The sequence below is a fragment of the Lonchura striata genome, chromosome 8 (genome assembly GCF_050655825.1).
Source record: "Lonchura striata isolate lonStrDom1 chromosome 8, ASM5065582v1, whole genome shotgun sequence".
Lineage (NCBI taxonomy): Eukaryota > Metazoa > Chordata > Aves > Passeriformes > Estrildidae > Lonchura > Lonchura striata.
Window position 1 is genome coordinate 13612791 of NC_140710.1, and position 17114 is coordinate 13629904.

The 17114-nt window shown below is 37.6% G+C and overlaps 1 protein-coding gene across 26 annotated transcripts in view; it reads left to right on the forward strand.

Moving 5' to 3' along the window:
• ADGRL2 (adhesion G protein-coupled receptor L2) overlaps window positions 1-5844 on the forward strand; it is a 386134-nt gene extending 380290 nt beyond the window's left edge. For 10 of the 26 annotated variants that reach the window (XM_085586371.1, XM_085586370.1, XM_085586372.1 and 7 more), the window contains 3 exons: window positions 290-418; window positions 1230-1247; window positions 3776-5844. In XM_085586371.1, the coding sequence (XP_085442497.1) occupies window positions 290-418; window positions 1230-1247; window positions 3776-4530 (902 nt within the window). In that variant the 3' untranslated portion in view covers window positions 4531-5844. Of the gene's footprint in view, window positions 1-289; window positions 419-645; window positions 728-1229; window positions 1282-3030; window positions 3084-3775 lie in introns of all 26 variants that reach the window. The other 16 variants (XM_085586380.1, XM_077785415.2, XM_077785414.2 and 13 more) reach the window with 5 other exon arrangements.
• The last annotated feature ends 11270 nt before the right edge of the window (window positions 5845-17114 follow it).

Here is a 17114-nt window from a genome sequence, read left to right on the forward strand (position 1 = left end):
CATTTAATTGCTGCTCTTGTGTAACAGTGATTTTGTATACATTAGTAAATACCACTTTCACTAGATGTTTACTTTGGGGATTTGGACAGCACCTGTGAGTTACTGGAATCTAACTGTATTTTCCTGCTCCCATTTCCAATGCATAGCTCAAATACATCCAGAAATTTTCAGCTGAATTACATTTTAGAAATCCTACCTGATTCATGGTGAATAAAAATTACTCTTTATTGAAACTGTCAGGCTAAAATTAAGCAACTGACAATTTTTTTTTCTGTTTCTTTTGCTTTAGGAATGACTGGCAATTACCTACTAACAAACCCTCTTCTTCGACCACACGGCACTAACAACCCCTATAACACATTGCTCGCAGAAACAGTTGTATGTAATGCCCCTTCAGCTCCTGTGTTTAACTCACCAGGTGTGCTTATACTTCCTGAATAAACTGCTTTTCTTGGCTCACTCCAAATTCCCTCTTTTCCCTAGATAGAAACTGAAGTTGCAATACCCCAGCCGTACAGTCTGAATTTCTGAAATAAATTCAAGAAATGCAGTGTTGCCAATGTCAGCTTGTAAAACTGCACTATATTATAGTAATGCCTTTGCCCTAACAGTATTTACCAATAATTATCCATGTTTTTAACACAGGTGGCATAAATCTTAATATACTATTAAAGGACTGACACCACATGGTCCGAGAGCCCATCTTCAAGATATATATCACTTAGAGGTATCATGTCTCTGCAATATAAGGTTGACTCTAAAGCTTGCTGAGAAAACCCTGCTTATGGAATGGATGAGATGCTAAAGCAGTGCAAGGCATCTTGACGCCTTTGGATACCCTGGTGTAGAAAATTGTATCCAGTCAAACAGACCTGAACTATAGTATAGTGCAGCTTTATGGGAGACCATTTTCCTGTAGGAAAATCTTGAGATTAACAGTTAGAAAAGTTTAGTTCTGTAGGAATAAAGGGTGTCATCATTTACCTAACATTTTGTTGTTACATTATCTACTTGCTTTTTTTAACGATATTGCAGTTCATCAGTAAATATCTTGCAGATACTGTTTTGATGAGTCCTAAGATCACTTTAGTGTAAATAGAGTGATAAATCTTTGAAAAAGAGTTCATAAAACCTTGTTTCCAGTTTTTATTTCAAGTCTCCTTTTTAACTGAACTGTAGTTTCTATTTTCATTCTCTTGTTTTCTTACTTTCCTTATGCTTTCCTCTAGCAACCTACAGAGAGACAAGTATGGGAGTAAAACTTAACTTTGCCTATCAAATGTAAATTTTTTCAGCATGATTTTTAATGGGCACAATTAAAACATAACTAGCGGTCATGAAGTAGACTCAGCGGGCAAGTGGTTCACAATTTGCAAATAAAATGTTTCCACATTCAAAAAGTACTTGCAAACTGCTTTTTGGGAAACAACATGAGTTCTGTAGCAAACCCTATTGGTAACACAAGTTATGCAATGCTGAAATAATTTGCTGTTTAAAACCAAAGCAGTGTCATGCCGAAATGCTTAACAATTTACTTATATTTTTACATTCCTACAGTAATCTTGCTACAGGCTATGAAAGATTTCAAATTAATTACCTGATCATGGGCAACAAAATTTGCTTCATCAAACCAATTTGAATATATTCTAGAATGCTTAACTCTGCAGTATATCATAGAAAACTCATTTTGGATTATCAGATATATTTTGATATCTCTTTAGCAGAGGAAAAGAAAATTAAAATTACAGAATTAAATCACTTTCATGAGGGAAATGAATCCAGCATGTGGTCCATGTGTTGTCTACTTTTATAAATGCCATATGTTCTGCACAGCTAAATCCATTGCAAGAAAAATCTTGGAACATACATGAAATTGCAAAACCACATAGTTGTTTAATCAAAGCTTAAAGAGGCCTTTCAAACAACCCTCATCACTGTTAAAATCAGTACACATGGAGAAGAGTTAGCAATAACACAAATGCAAAACGACTTGCAAATTGCTCAGAATTTATTTGGAAATGATTATTCTGTTTTTTAAAGTTGAAGACAAAAATCTTTTCATGAGAAAATGCAATCTCTTTTTAATTGAAAACAATATTTCCAGAGAATATTGAATTTTCTAGGATAAGCTGCAGCTTTAATTATGAAAAAAGAAATCCACAAAAAACAAAAATGTAAAATCTTTTCCAAAAAACTTTTCCCTTATACTCCTCCAAGCCTTGCATATTATGCAGCAGCCTCACAGTGGTCAGTCTCATTTCAGTAAAGTCACTTCATTCTTTCTTTACTTCCAGACATATCTGTAGATAAAGTGCTTTTCTAGGAATGCTCTAACCATCTGATTTCCATGGTTCAGACTGTTTAATTTCTTGCAGAGTTTTTTTTTCTTTTTTTTTTCGTTTTTTTTTCTTTTTTTTTTTGCTTTGCTTGGGAAGCACTGTGCTGTCATAGTTTACATGTCTTTGTGTCTATAGGAAAACATTTTCTTTATCAAGTTCTCAGAAAAAAATGCCAAAACCCAAAGCATAAAGACTTTAATCATCATAAGACTTCATTTCCCCCCCCCCTCTTAAACTCCTTTTCATGTTTTCAGCAGACTTACCCAATCTGTCATTCCCTCAACAGCTATGAGATATCAGCCATGGCTGATTTCCTCTTCCCATTCCACAACTAATATTTATTCTTTGGTTTAATTTCTGTGACCCATACTTACAGAAATTCCTAACATTTCTGCATTTGACTTCCATGCCCATGGTAACTGTGGGCCTAGCTCTTAATTAACTATTCTGGTTCATTCAGTGCTGTCACTGTGACTGATGCAGACTGCAGGCAAACTTTGACCTTTAGGAACCTGGGGCCTTTGTTGGCAGACAGAATATTAGTGCAAAAAATTACATTAAATGGGAAAAGAAAAGCTGTTATTGCTTAGTAATCTAATTTGCTGAACCCTTGCTCTGACTAAGTTGCTGAGAAGCTCAGTTATTCTTCATCATGTTACAATAAATCATTTTACTTTCTTTTATATATCAGCTACTCTTAGGCCAGATAGCCTGAGCAGACAGACATGATGTGAGTTGTCCAAAGTGAGTCATTCCACCTGCTGTCTATCGTGTTGTTGGATGGTGCTTGTGGGCCCTGGTCCCTGTAGTGTGAAAGATGGCTGTCCTTGTTTAACATAAATTCTTTGTATTTATCCATTTTTTTTCATTCTTTTCTTTACTTCATCTCAAAAAAAAAAAAAACCAAAAAAAAACAGGAAAAAATATTAGAAATGTTGTTAAAGTAGTTGCTTGCCAGTTATGTGGGTTTATGTTGTACATTTACCTTCAGTTATGTCTGTGATCTAATTCCTTTTTAATTTAGTGTTGTTTAGGACAAATTCTGTTAATTTTCTTTTTCTAAATCATGGTGATGCACTTCAAAACATAGATGTTTCCAAATGAATTGCTTTGCATTACATATGCAAGGGCATGGAGTGAACAGTTCCTTGTGGAAAAGTCACATAATTGACACTAAATTAAGAAATTCAAATGCCACTATTCCCCACAGAAATTACACGTTACTATTTTTAGAATGCATCTTTCCTATAAGGTGTGCAAATGTTTACATTTGGGAATGTTCAATAACCTAACTTTTCTCAAGTTTTACTTCCAAGTACAACTTTGTCCTGAACTACATTAAAGAACTTTGTTAAAAAGAAAAAGAAAAAAAAAAAAAACAAACAGGTGATAAAAACATGTCGGGCAATAACCAGAGCTGTCTTTTTCAATTTCAGGACATTCACTGAACAATGCCAGGGATACAAGTGCCATGGATACTCTACCGCTAAATGGTAATTTCAACAACAGCTACTCACTGCGCAACGGAGACTATAACGACAGCGTGCAAGTTGTAGACTGTGGACTAAGCCTGAATGATACAGCTTTTGAGAAAATGATCATTTCAGAGTTAGTGCACAACAACCTGCGGGGCAGCAGCAAGAACCACAACCTGGAGCGGGCGCTGCCAGCCAAGGCCGTGATCGGCGGGAGCAGTAGCGAAGATGACGCCATCGTGGCAGACGCCTCATCTTTGATGCACAGTGACACCCCCGGGCTGGAGCTCCACCACAAAGAGCTGGAGGCCCCCCTCATCCCTCAGCGGACTCACTCCCTTCTGTACCAGCCCCAGAAGAAAGTGAAGCCCGAGGGAACTGACAGCTACGTCTCACAGCTGACGGCCGAGGCTGATGACCACCTCCAGTCCCCCAACAGAGACTCTCTTTACACGAGCATGCCCAACCTCAGAGACTCTCCCTATCCAGAGAGCAGCCCCGACGTTGAAGAAGACCTCTCTCCTTCCAGGAGGAGTGAAAATGAGGACATTTACTACAAGAGCATGCCAAACCTAGGGGCTGGCCATCAGCTTCAGATGTACTATCAAATCAGCAGGGGTAATAGCGACGGCTATATCATTCCCATTAACAAAGAAGGATGTATTCCAGAAGGAGATGTTAGAGAAGGACAAATGCAACTAGTGACAAGCCTTTAATAGTGTAGCAAAGAAATATTAAAGGTCACGTTCAAGTATTAAAAAGACTTAATTGGCCCCGTGCAGGCTCCCTCATATCTGCTCGAAGAGACAATTCTGTTGACCCTGTGGTTCTCCAGTAACAGGGATGACTGGACCTCGCAGTTCTGTGAATTTTTATAAAACAAAAACTTTGTATATACACAGAGTATACTAAAATGAATTATTTGTTACAAAGAAAAGAAATACCAACAAGGTATTTACGATATCTTCTGCTGCTGAATTTAACAAAATTGTGAAAAAAAAAGAGAAATAAACACTTTCCAGCCATTTTACTGCAGCAGTTTGTGAACTAAATTTGTAAATATGGCTGCACCATTTTTTTTTTCCTAGGCCTACATTGTATTATATACAAGGCGTAGGCTTTAAAATCCTGTGGGACAAATTTACTGTACTTTACTGTTCCTGACAAGACTTGCAAAAGCAGGAGAGATATTCTGCATCAATTTGCAATTCACTGCAAATCTTTTCCATTAGGGCAAAGATTGAATACATGTCTAACCACTAGCAATCAAGCCACAGGCCTTATTTCATATATTTCCTCAATTGTACAATGAACCGTTCTCATGAAAAAATGGCTAAAGAAATTATATTTTGTTCTATTGCTAGGGTAAAATAAATACATTTGTGTCCAACTGAAATATAATTGTCATTAAAAATAATTTTAAAGAGTTTGAAGAAAATATTGTGAAAAGCTCTTGGTTGCACATATGTTACAAGCTGTTTTTCTTACACTGTTCATAGTACAATAGTTTGTTTAAAATACAAGTTCTACCTGTTTTCACTTATTTTTTCACTGTAAACAGTGTTCTGCTTTGACAAGTTAGTTTTTATTAAGTTTTGAATTGTTATTGCCAAAAAAACATAATTTGGAGAGAAAGTTGTTTTAGAAGCCAATTATGCCAAGCCTTGCACAAATTTGGTGTAGCTAACAAAGATTGTAACTCAATTCCCTGTTCATTCTTTAATCAGGGTTGGGTGGTAAGGGGTAAAGGGGACACTGGACACTTCTCACAAGCTTTCTCGTGAATGAAAGGTGCCTGTCCTTTAAAAAAATAAATAAAACAGAACTATAACTCTTCCATATTCCTTCTGCCTATATTTAGTAATTAATTTATTTTATGATAAAAAATCAAATGAAATGTAAATTGTTTCAACAAAATTCTGCTTTTTTCATCCCTTTGTGTAAACCTGTTAATAATGAGCCCACCACTAATACCCAGTGTAAAGTTTAACACCTGTTTGACAGTAAATAAATGTGAATTTTTTTCCAAATAGGTAAAATGTGCATTATTATGTACAAAGCATAATTGGCATCAGCATTCCTTCAACCCAGATGTGTCCTGCCTAGAATGGCATCTTTACATTTCCTGATTTAAATGTCAAGAATTCAACAGAAACTGTCTATAGCTCTACAGAAGACAGGTCATCTTTACTTTTCTTTTGTCAAGATTGAGTAGGCTCAAACCCAGATATAGCAGGGTCATTAGGAAAATGTACTGTAAATTCATATATTTGCATAACTTTTAAGTAGGCATCTGCACTGAAATTAAAAATAAGGTGGTAAACACCACTCTCATGTTCTTGGCAACAGTAATTAGCAGTTAATTATTAGTGATGAAGATACATTGTTGCAGTGGGGAAAACACAAATAAGCAGCATTTGGCTAGCACTCTGAGTGCTATCTAAATAATTCATCCATCATGGCACTGGTTTGTGTTAGATAAATAAGCATGACTGTCCCTATTTTTATCAAGCTAGAGAATTGCAGAAGGCAGCTGATGCCCAAGATGTTATCTACAAATCAGTAGCTAAATTGAAATCTTTGTTGTGTTGATTCCCAAGCCTCTTTTGTTCCTCTCATCCAGGGCCTTTCAAAGATAGTATCAAGGACTGCATTTGTCACCACTTCCTAAACTGTGTTCTTTCAAATAACTCTCAAATTAATGCCCCATCATCACAGAGACCACAGTTTCATCTGTGGCCACTATTACTGTATGGTAACAGCAAAAATTAACTTGAAAGCTGTATCATTACCTTCTAATGCATTGGAATATATGAAGTCCTTTTGGAAAATAAATCGATGCATTTTTAAGAAGTTTGGATTTCAGAAGAATGTTTTGGGCGAGACTTCCTACTGCTGAGAAAGTTCAAGCTCTAAAAAACTAAAATCCAGGCTGAGATGGAACTGTGGGGTTCAGGTAACCTCAATATTCTATTCAGGACTGTGACACTAGCAATTGTTCAGAAGTAAAAAAGCATCTTCCAGCATCAGTCACTGGTAACTCTTGCCAGTAAGTTCCTTAACACTTAAAAGTTACTGTGTTTGCAGTAGAGTCACTGAAACATTAAAAATTTAATCAGAAAGGGTTTACTTCTGTTTAGTACAGAATGCTTTAAAAATCTGAAGTCTCTATGAAATAGGACTTAGTTCTGATTCAGGGTACACAGCAGACTTCTTGGAACAAAATTTATTCCCTTGGACTGTCTGGCAAAAGCATACTTGCTGCCTTTTACCTAGGAAATCATGTTCTTAAGGATTTCAAAATTATGGTACTCATGTAATTCCAGTACACATGACCTAATAACATCACCAACTTTCTGCCGAATCTTCAACCCTATTTAGAGCAATTACTCCTTTATGTCTAACTAAAGGTGGCAAAACTACATACTGGAGAAAGGTTTGTAGCATTGTGATCTTAAATACATATTCAATTGCAAATATAACTAGTATTCGTAAAACCAGAAAATGTAGCTGATGAACCTAAGATGAACCAGCTGAACCTAAGTATCATAAGGGAATTCTTTTGTTAGTTTCTTTGTATTGTAGATGTTGCTTTTTAGTGAGCCTGGGGGTTTTTTTGGGTTTGTTTTTTTTGGGGTTTTTTTTTTTTTTGGGGTTTTTTTTAAGTGTTGAGCTAGTGAGTGTCCTGTGTTTAGCCAGCAGCCAATACATTGCCAAATTTCTGTTGGTGTAATTTCTCAGTGTAGTAGGTTACAGTATAATTATATAGTAGACAGCTTATTGTAATTTATGTTCTAACATTCCTGCCATCTTGTCTTGGGATCAGAAGGACAGAAGAATTCAGAGGAAGAGTTCAAGAATATTGAAATAATGGCAGCAGAATTAATGGAAAAAAGTGTTTCTTCAGGCTCATCAGTTAACCAATTCCTATGATGGTGCCCACAATATGTTGCTATTTCAGGCACTATCTTTCAGAAGAGCTGTAATTTTCTTATGGCTGGTAATCGCCTGTTAGTATCAGTGTTAACCCTACTGGCTCAGTTCAATTCTTCCTTGTAACTTCAGTCCAGTTATATTAATTCCTACAAAAGATTGAATGGGATGTGCATTTAGTGAACTGTTGTATAATGGTGCTATGCATTGTCTAATATAAAATACATCTCAATTCTACATAAGTGAACCATAACATGAAGAAATGCAACACTGGTAATAACTTCTTAGTTAAAACTAACATTTATCTGTAAATTCTACAATACACCTTTGCTTATTTTAAATTTGAAATGAAGTTACTAATAAAGTTTACATATATTCACTTATGTAGGCAATAAAAAGTGTTTCAAGTTGCCATAAATTATGGATAAAATATGTGTCATATTTGATGTTCTAAGTTTTAAGGGTTTTTTTTTTACTACTCAGACATTAACAGAGCAACAAAAAAGTAAATGGTCTCTGTGTACTGTAGCTGGTGTTACCCTCCTTTGCCTCAAAAACAACTAAACTTCTCTTATAGATTTGATAGATTTGATTCTATGACAACATACAGTAGTGTAACTTAATCCCTGAATAAAATTACTTTTCAAAATCAAGCCACAGGTAGATAATCATGTAAATATGTACAGATATACACACACAATATTTTAATTCACTAATTCTAGGGAACGATGAAGAACTTAAAAAGATGGGATTCAGCAGTAATCCTTCAGTTTTTCAGTAATCCAACAAAGACACGCCAGAGAGATCACAGTAAAGCATTCCTTAATTTTTTAAAAAAATAAATGGTGACAGTCATTTCCCACATTAATGAAGAGTGGTGGTACTGTTGCAGTGAGCAAGGATCTTGCTATATGGCTGCACTGTGGGATGAGGATCCCAGATTCATGGATGCCACTGGTATTCTGTGTCTCTATTCCACAGTGACACCACAGTTTTGCACTGAATTGGAGATAAAAAATTATCACTGTCACACCTGGAAGCAAGAGATCTGTGTCTTTCATTTGCACAATCACTTTGTAAATTATTAGGAATTCAATTATTGGCTACAGCTCAATCATCTGGCTCTGCCAAAAGTCTGGAGTAAAGGTTCATTAGGACCCTGTCTGTTTCAACAGAGTGTTTAGGGCTTTTTTCAGTAAAATCTTCATGTGGTTTTTAGAACGACAACTTCCAAATCCTTTTATTCATGCAGGATAAATTCTCAATGGTATTTCATTAATTCATGCCTAAGAGCATTAATATCTCTTCTTAGTGTATTATGTCATCATTAATCTCAGCTGCTCCCCATCCAAGCTCCTGGCATGTGCAGGGGATCACACCATGGTGCAGCCTGAGTGGTTATAAATGCTACTGAAAATCACACAAACCTCTACTCAGCAGCAAGGAGATTTTAAAGGACCTTTCAATATCATGCACCAGCTGCTGCAGACATCATTCTGGAATCCCAGATGGGGGAAGTCACAGTTGCATAAATTATACTCAGAATAGGTAGCTCCATAAAGAAAATTTTTCTACAGAAAAGTTTGTGTACTGAGCAATTTCTTCCTTGGGTGTACACCTTCTTTTATATGGTTAAGTAGGAACCCTGGCACAACGTAGACCAGTTCAAATTTTAGGCAGCAAAGCTGAGCACAAAAGCATCAGTGCACATTAAATGCTCAGGTTCCCAAAAAGGAGGCAGTAGATTAGTACCTGTAATCTGTTTTTTTAAATGGAGAACCTGGATCTGTGTAGACAGCATTGGACTAACTGGTCCAGTCCTATTGTAGCATTAGAATTGTTTTAAAATAACATAATGCTGCTGAACATTTAGCTTCCATGATTGCTTAACAGAATGATTCCCAAAGGTTAATGAGGTTCTCATGCAAATAATTAATTTTAATTCTCTTTAAATAGACCACATAGCTTTTCTTTTTTTTTTTTTTGCACTAGTAATATAAATAGAAGCTTCTTAACTTGTATTCATAACACTACTCATTGTTTTAAACACTTGCCCTCAGTTTCCTATTACTTTTTGCTAAACAAACACTTGTTTTCAGCATCCTCCACCTCTCTAATTATTTAGTTGCCAGTCTTCAGAGTTACTTTTTGCAGTATGCTTTAAATTAAATTTAAATTTAAATTTATGGGTTCACGTTGATATACGGATGGGAGTTGTATCTTTTATTCTGTGCTACTGCCACCCCTCCATGGTCTCACATGTTTTGTTTTCATAGGATCCCTTCACAGCACACTATTCCACTAGGCTGGACATAGTAAGTAATGACCTAAATAGTTATGGTTAATTTAGAGCCCAGCAAAGCCTACAAATACTTCCAATTATTCCCTTGAATGTGTGCCCAACCTTGCATTTCTCAGCATTGCATTTCATCTGCATCACACTGCCCATTTATTCACTTTGTTAACCCAGGTCAATCACAATCTTCCCTAGTTCTGATTAACTGAAGTAATTCAGTGCTAACAGCAAACAGTGCCACCTCCCCAGCAGCATGTTCATCCCCATTTTCAGATAGCACCAGTTGAACAGTGTAGGGGCACTAGACCATTAGCCTTTTGTCATGCTAAAAAAATCAACCATTTAATCCTGCTCTACCTCTTAGTTTCTAATGCACAACTACTTTAGCTCTCGCTTCCTTAATACGCATTTGCTTTAATGGTTTCTTGGTAGGCATATTTTTATATGGATTTTTTTTTTCTTTTTTAAATCCAAATAAATTACATCAACCATTCCCTCTAGCTGCACATTCCCCAACAGCTGCACAATTGACTTAATTTTAGTATGTTACAGAGGCACAATTTTCTTGCTCTAAGCAGTTAAGTCTCTTTTGGCAATGTTTCCTCTACAGTTTGTGCTTAAATGTGGATCTGCTAGATGTCAGACCCAAAAAGCACTTCACTGTTCAAAGTGAAACTTTGGTGGAATTTAGGCACTTAAATCCCAGGTACAACAGACATTACTTCAGGGCTAGAATGAATTCTAATCTGGAAGACAAATATGTTTTTGTCAGTAAAGCATTTTTATCATCCCAGGTTTAGTGACTGTGCATGTGCAGCGCTGTCATTGCAGCCAGGAACCATGAGCAGTGTCACTGCCTTGCTGTGCTTACCAGTGCAGACCCTGAATGCCATAATCTGGGAATTAGGTTACAAAGGAGCTCCTTCCTTCCCCTGCTGAAGCTGAAGTCCTGACAATAACTAGCCTGGAGTAACTCTGATGTAAATGCCACCAGCAGAGCTCTGCAGCACCCATGGATCTGCCCTTATTCCAACTAGATCACTGCAGCAGGATCTGCATTTGACAATCTTTCCAAATCTCTCTGAGCCTGTGTTTACCTTATTGGAAAACAGGTTCTAAAACTTCTCCCAGCTTCTTTTTCTTTTCATCATGGAAGCTGAAGGCTTCCAAGTTTATTGTTCCTTGAGAAAGGGTCACAATTCCTGCCTGTACTCAAAAGCACCACAGGTTCCAGCCCGGTGTCCCTCCCATGACAGAAGGTGTGAGGCTGCAGAAGGGCCGTGTCCTGTTGGTGGCACTGACCATGCCAGGGGACCTGCAGGGTGCTGTGAGGTGCTCTCCAGCCGAAGGCGGGCACTGCTGCTCCAAGGGCCACGCAGGAGCCGCATTGCCCACGCAGAGCTGGCAGCTGAGGAGCTCAGAGAGCCGGCCTGGGGCTGGCAGAGCGGGCCGCCCTCAGCCTGCCCTGCGCAGCTCCACAGCCTCTCGCTTCCCGCGGTGCCCCAGCGCAGCGACAGCCACGCTGCGGCTGCAAACGCTGCCTGGGGCTCTCAGCTTCCACCTCCCTCAGGCAGGAGTGCTTTAGTGTGAAACTACTGCTAAAATATAGCTGAAATAACTGATGGGCTATCTCCATGACAAAGCCTAAATAAGTGCAAGTTTACACAAAAAAGTGAAGATTTCCAAGCACATTAGAGGTTGCCAGAAGAGCCTGGACTTTTTTCAAAAGCAGGGAAGGAAGAGGAATACAGACAGATGGAGAAGAAAATAAAAGGACAATATAAAGCAAATGAGGTTCAGAATTAATTTTCCCTTTCTCATTTCTCTTCTTAACAGCATCACTAGGTGCTGCACCTTCAAGGCAAAACTGAAAAATCTCAGAAATGTCAATCTGTCTGGGTAATTTAACAAAATAGTTCAGAAAGCCAGTTCTAACTCTTCAAACTTGTTGATTCATGTATATGACCTAGCCTTCCCAGATTACAATATGCTTACAGAAAGCAGACAATAAATTTTTCATTCCAATGTCTTGAAATGTTCAAAGCACGCTTTCAAAATCCAATTTAACAAAAACAACTTACTTCAATGGACCAGAACTCTACCACTCACAAAAACTGCTAAAAATGAAGGAAACAATCAAAACACCTAGCAAGAGAAAGATGATTAGGGATTTACCTTAGAACAGGTTTCCCATAAGTTATCTAGGCAAGTTTCCTAAGGCTATGAATACACCCTTCCCTGAGAACAAGGCTCAGTACCAGCAAGGCACTGTTACTCATGCAGGGGTGCTGCAAATACCACAGTACTCTGCTTCTCAGCATCACTTAAGGAATCTGGTCCATGACCATTCTTAGAAGTGCTAAAAGTGTCTGCAGAGACAATATTTGTATCATATTTAAAGGATTACTGTCCTGACCAAATACTAAAAGTAAACAAAATTGACACCTGTATATAAAGAAGGAGAGCCTACAGAAACAGTCCTACAAAGTGCAGTGTAACTTGCTTTCATGATCCAGCTCATGGTGAGCACACAGAAGTTGCTCTTGGTGTAGAAAGTACACAAACCTAAGTTCTGAATAGTCTGACATCCAAAGTAAGCAGGTTGCTGCAGCAGGGGAGGTTCTTCTTGGTCTCAGCAAAAGTTTGATGCATGTTAGCTGGCACTTATCAGACTACTTGGTCTTCCCATATCAAGATAAGAATATGCTTATAGTTGGAAGTGTTCTAATTAGGTCAACTTGGCTATTGTTCTGTGGTTTGACAGATGCTGCATTTAAAGTAATTTCAAATACTAATTTTTAGACCTTTTCTGTGAACTGATAAATCAAGTGCTATTTATTAATGGAAATATTCTTTTCTTTCTTAATGCTTATTCCTTCTGGCTTGTAACTTTAATTAGAACCTGCTATCTGTTCATATTGGTAATAGTAACAGTTGTCACTAGAGTACAGATGCATAGATTCAGCTCATAGTGCCCCTTTGACATTATACTTAAAGCCTAACAATCTTCCCAGCTTTGCATCTGAGCATACCATCCATTAGTGCTTTATCTCACTGCCACCCTGAACTCCAGACTCTAAAAACTAACAATCTGATTGTTTTTTAACCAACCAATAATGCATTTTCTAAAGACTAGAAGCTGTACAAAAAATAGCTTCATTTGAAGACAAATATCAGCCTATCCAGATTTTTATTACCATAGATTCTCCCAAGGCAGTATTGTTTCTTGAATAATTATCAATCTAAGCAATCATGTGCTAAAGCAGTCTGATTCACTCATTAAACATACACATAGAAAATAACTTGGTTACCCTGGTGAAAACAAACAACTCCTCTTCTTCTTTTTGCCCTCTCCTCAACCCTTTCATAGAATATAATGACTGCATTGAAAAGTAATCAGTTAATATTTGATTTTGCATTTGTCAGGAAAAGGTAATATCAAATATGTTTTTTAGAGCAGAGGAATTAGGATCTGGAAAATTGCTCAAATAATACTAGTCTTGTTTGATTTGTGTCTTTACATACTGACTCATAGGTTTCAGTAATTTGAAAGGAGTCTTCCAGCAACTAGTTGCAATCAGTTAGGTTCTAAAAGCTTGCCAACTTACTATTTAGATAAACTGTTCAAATAAACTTTTCATTCCAATAAAACCTATTTCCTTTTTCATTATTTTTCACTCTGTGATACAGAAAATGCTATCTGTTTCACAAGTTTCTGATTAAATATATCAGGAACAGAATAGCTTTCAGGTCTCTGTTCATTGGGAAGATACAGACAGACTGCACTTAAAATGGTCTGCATACCCTGTGTGAGTCAGCAACACCAGCCAGAAAAAGGCTTATGAAAGTATCCATTTGCAAATACTGCAGCTTAAAGGACTTCCATTTGCAAATGCAGCAATTTAAAGGACTTTTTGTTTTTTTGCATTGACTCATGTAGTCCATGATGGTACAAAAGTTAGATTTATACCCATAAAAACGTCTTCAAACACCCAGCACCACTGGCTCACAGGAAAGGTGCATTCTGCTGAATGGATGGTGATGATGCTTAAAGCAGGCAAGGGATGATGATGCTTAAAGGGCTTCTGCATATCAAATATTTAGTCCTCATTTGTCCTCACAAACAGAATGAGTGATCTAAAGTTTCTCCAAATGACGTTTTAGTTCAGCAAGTTGCTGTGTACCACAGAATAAAGTATTATATATTCTTGGCAAGAAAAATGTGGTAGCTCCAAACAAACAAAGCTGTGGATCTGCTCAGAATTCTGCAGTTTGTGAGTCCTGGGTGCTGGAGACAGCAGGACTTCTACATAGCCTGGTCTAGTGGAAGGCTCCCTGCCCATGGCAGGGAAGGTGGAAGCAGATGGTCTTTAAGATCTCTTCCAACTCAGATCATTCTGTGATTCTGACTTACTGAAAGCATCCAGTTGAAAAAAGTTACTATCAGGAATGAAATTTAATTCCCTAACACACATTTGAGACATCAGGAAGATGCCTGGTGGGCTTTGGTGAGTTATGGAAAAATGCTGCAGCCTCCTGATATAACTCTCAGTGAATATTTTTCCCTGAAATACTGGAAGATTATCACAATCATTTCATTGTAGCTACGAGTCAGTACACAAACAGGAGTTCTGCTACATCAGGGAGTGGAAGAGCGTGGAGGATATGCCCAAATAAGTTTTTGACTCAATTTATGCCAATCCAAAATTAACATATTTTGATTGAGGTCTGTGAGATTATTCCAGTCGTGCACCAGTTAACGGGAGCAGAGTGAGGGCTGGTGTCTGGTGCTATTTCCTGCCACTTCTCTCTGCTGCTCACCCCCTCTGTTTTATTACCTTATCGCAGAGCCAGTGCTGTTCCACATCCATGCACTCCTTCTTGTAGAATCATAGCTAAACTTAATGCTCACTACTTAATCAATTTTCTCTCAACAGGTAACAAATAATTGAACAGTTGGGGGGTGGGGAATGACATGATTTAGTGTGTTACTTCCTCATAGGAAACAAGACAACTCGCCCATTTATATTTATGCATATTCAATTTCTTTCATTAGCCAAATGACCCCAAGAGTAAAGGAATCTATGCCAACTCACCCAGTTGGTAGAAAATAACAAGTACCATGTACTCCAAGCCCAACACTGGACCACAGTAAATAACATTTTCAACTACAGAAAAAAGTGAAGACAGCAGAAGACAGGAAGTTTTGCAATGTACTTCTTTGTTGCCATGTTTTGTTCTGCCACCAGCAGAACAAAGATTGCTGTTCATAACAGTAAAGCCTACAGTCAGGCCCTGGCCCCAGTTAAATAAATAGCAAAAGTTTTTACCAACTTCAGTGAGGCCATGATTTCTCTTTTGAATCGTTAAGAAAATCTTTCTCTATCTCAGTTTGTTGATTCATTAAAAATAAAGGCAAAAAATACCTCAGTTTTTCAAAATTATTTCCAGCCATGGAAAAATGCTTTGTTTCTTCACTACTCATAATCTTGTTCCACATGCATCACCCCCAGTAAGTGCTATTTCACAAAGGAGAACACACACAGTTTTTCGCCCACTAGATCAATACCTGTCTAAAAGTATTTACTCACCAAAAGGGCTGTGATCCTTTTCTTTGTCACTCTTGAACTTCTGTTCTGCTCTTGAATTTTTTTTTGCTTTTTGACACAGGTTCTTCTTTTATTTCCTGGCTATTGCTAGCCCCTAATAGGATGTTTTTTAGTTCTGTGTTCTGACATTTATTATAGAGTATACATCATAGCTTTTGTCTAACCAGAGGGTTGGTCCAGCACTGAAATTGCAGCTGTTTTAAAATGCTACCTATAAACACACACTTTATCTTCAGTTCCTGTTCACAGTAGCTCAAAGGAGACAAGAAGATGATGATCAAAAAAAGGAAATGGAAAAGACTGATGGGAGACTTATTTTATAGAAACAGAAGAAGAGTAGAAGGGCAAGCAAGACATACAGGTAATCTACTCTCTATTGGAATAGGGAAGCAGTTATTGTATCATACTCTCTGAATGTATTCAACCAAACAACTCATATTCTGACTAGCAAAGACTAAAGTGATGAAAAAAGCAGGAATAAAGGATATTAAATAAGCCCTGGATAGTTGACTGCAATATTCACAGCCTTTGGAATCCTTTATCTTTCCTGCAATTGGCTGTTGACACACCATTTGTCTTTAGAGAAGCTCATGCTTTCTTCCGACTGTCTGAAATACAGATAAACCATGTTCACTGTCAGGAGAGACTTAAAACCTGTATTCTCAAAGCAGTATCTGGAGCAAAAAGCAGTTTTCACTCATTCCAGTCCAGCTGAAAGATTGTTACAGAGATGGAAGTACAACAGGAAAATTAATGCAGTCACCCTTTTGGCACCAGGGGTTGATGACCCCACTTTAAATGATCTTGAAAAGATTTAACAACAGATCCCTCATCTACAAGAAGAATGAGCCAAATACAGCAACACTGGGTGCCCAGTAGGCATGGCCAGTGCTCCCCTCCTGGGCCCTGACACAAAACGACCACCAGAATGCCTGGTTTGGGAATGAGTCTCTCAACAGAGATGTTTCTTTTACCTAGGGCCCCAAATTTTAAGTTTCATGTAACATACATCCCACCTGAGAACTTACCTCCTACACTTTACTCAAAAAAAAATGTTACAGGGTCTGATTTCACATTCCAGACAACATAATCTTTACTTATATCCTGACCTTTTTCTTCTTATGCTGATGTGCTTCCAGAGACTACTAACTTCTGTCCTATTGCTCAGAGGAAGCAGCATTTACAGTCCAGATTTTGATACGAAACACATGAATTTGGAATAAAATCTGAAGTGAATCTTTGTCAATATAACTGAAAGAATAAGAATACCTCTTTTTTTCCTCCAAAGGGCAGCATTTAACATATCTCTGAGCTTGAGAAAATGGGAAATTTGACAACACTCTCTTACATAATGAAGTGTTTTAATTAATTCACTTTCCCAGGTTTCTAGTGGCAGTTACCTGTTTCAACCTTAACAACTAGTCATACTGACATAATCACAAAAGAGTACACAGTGCACAGT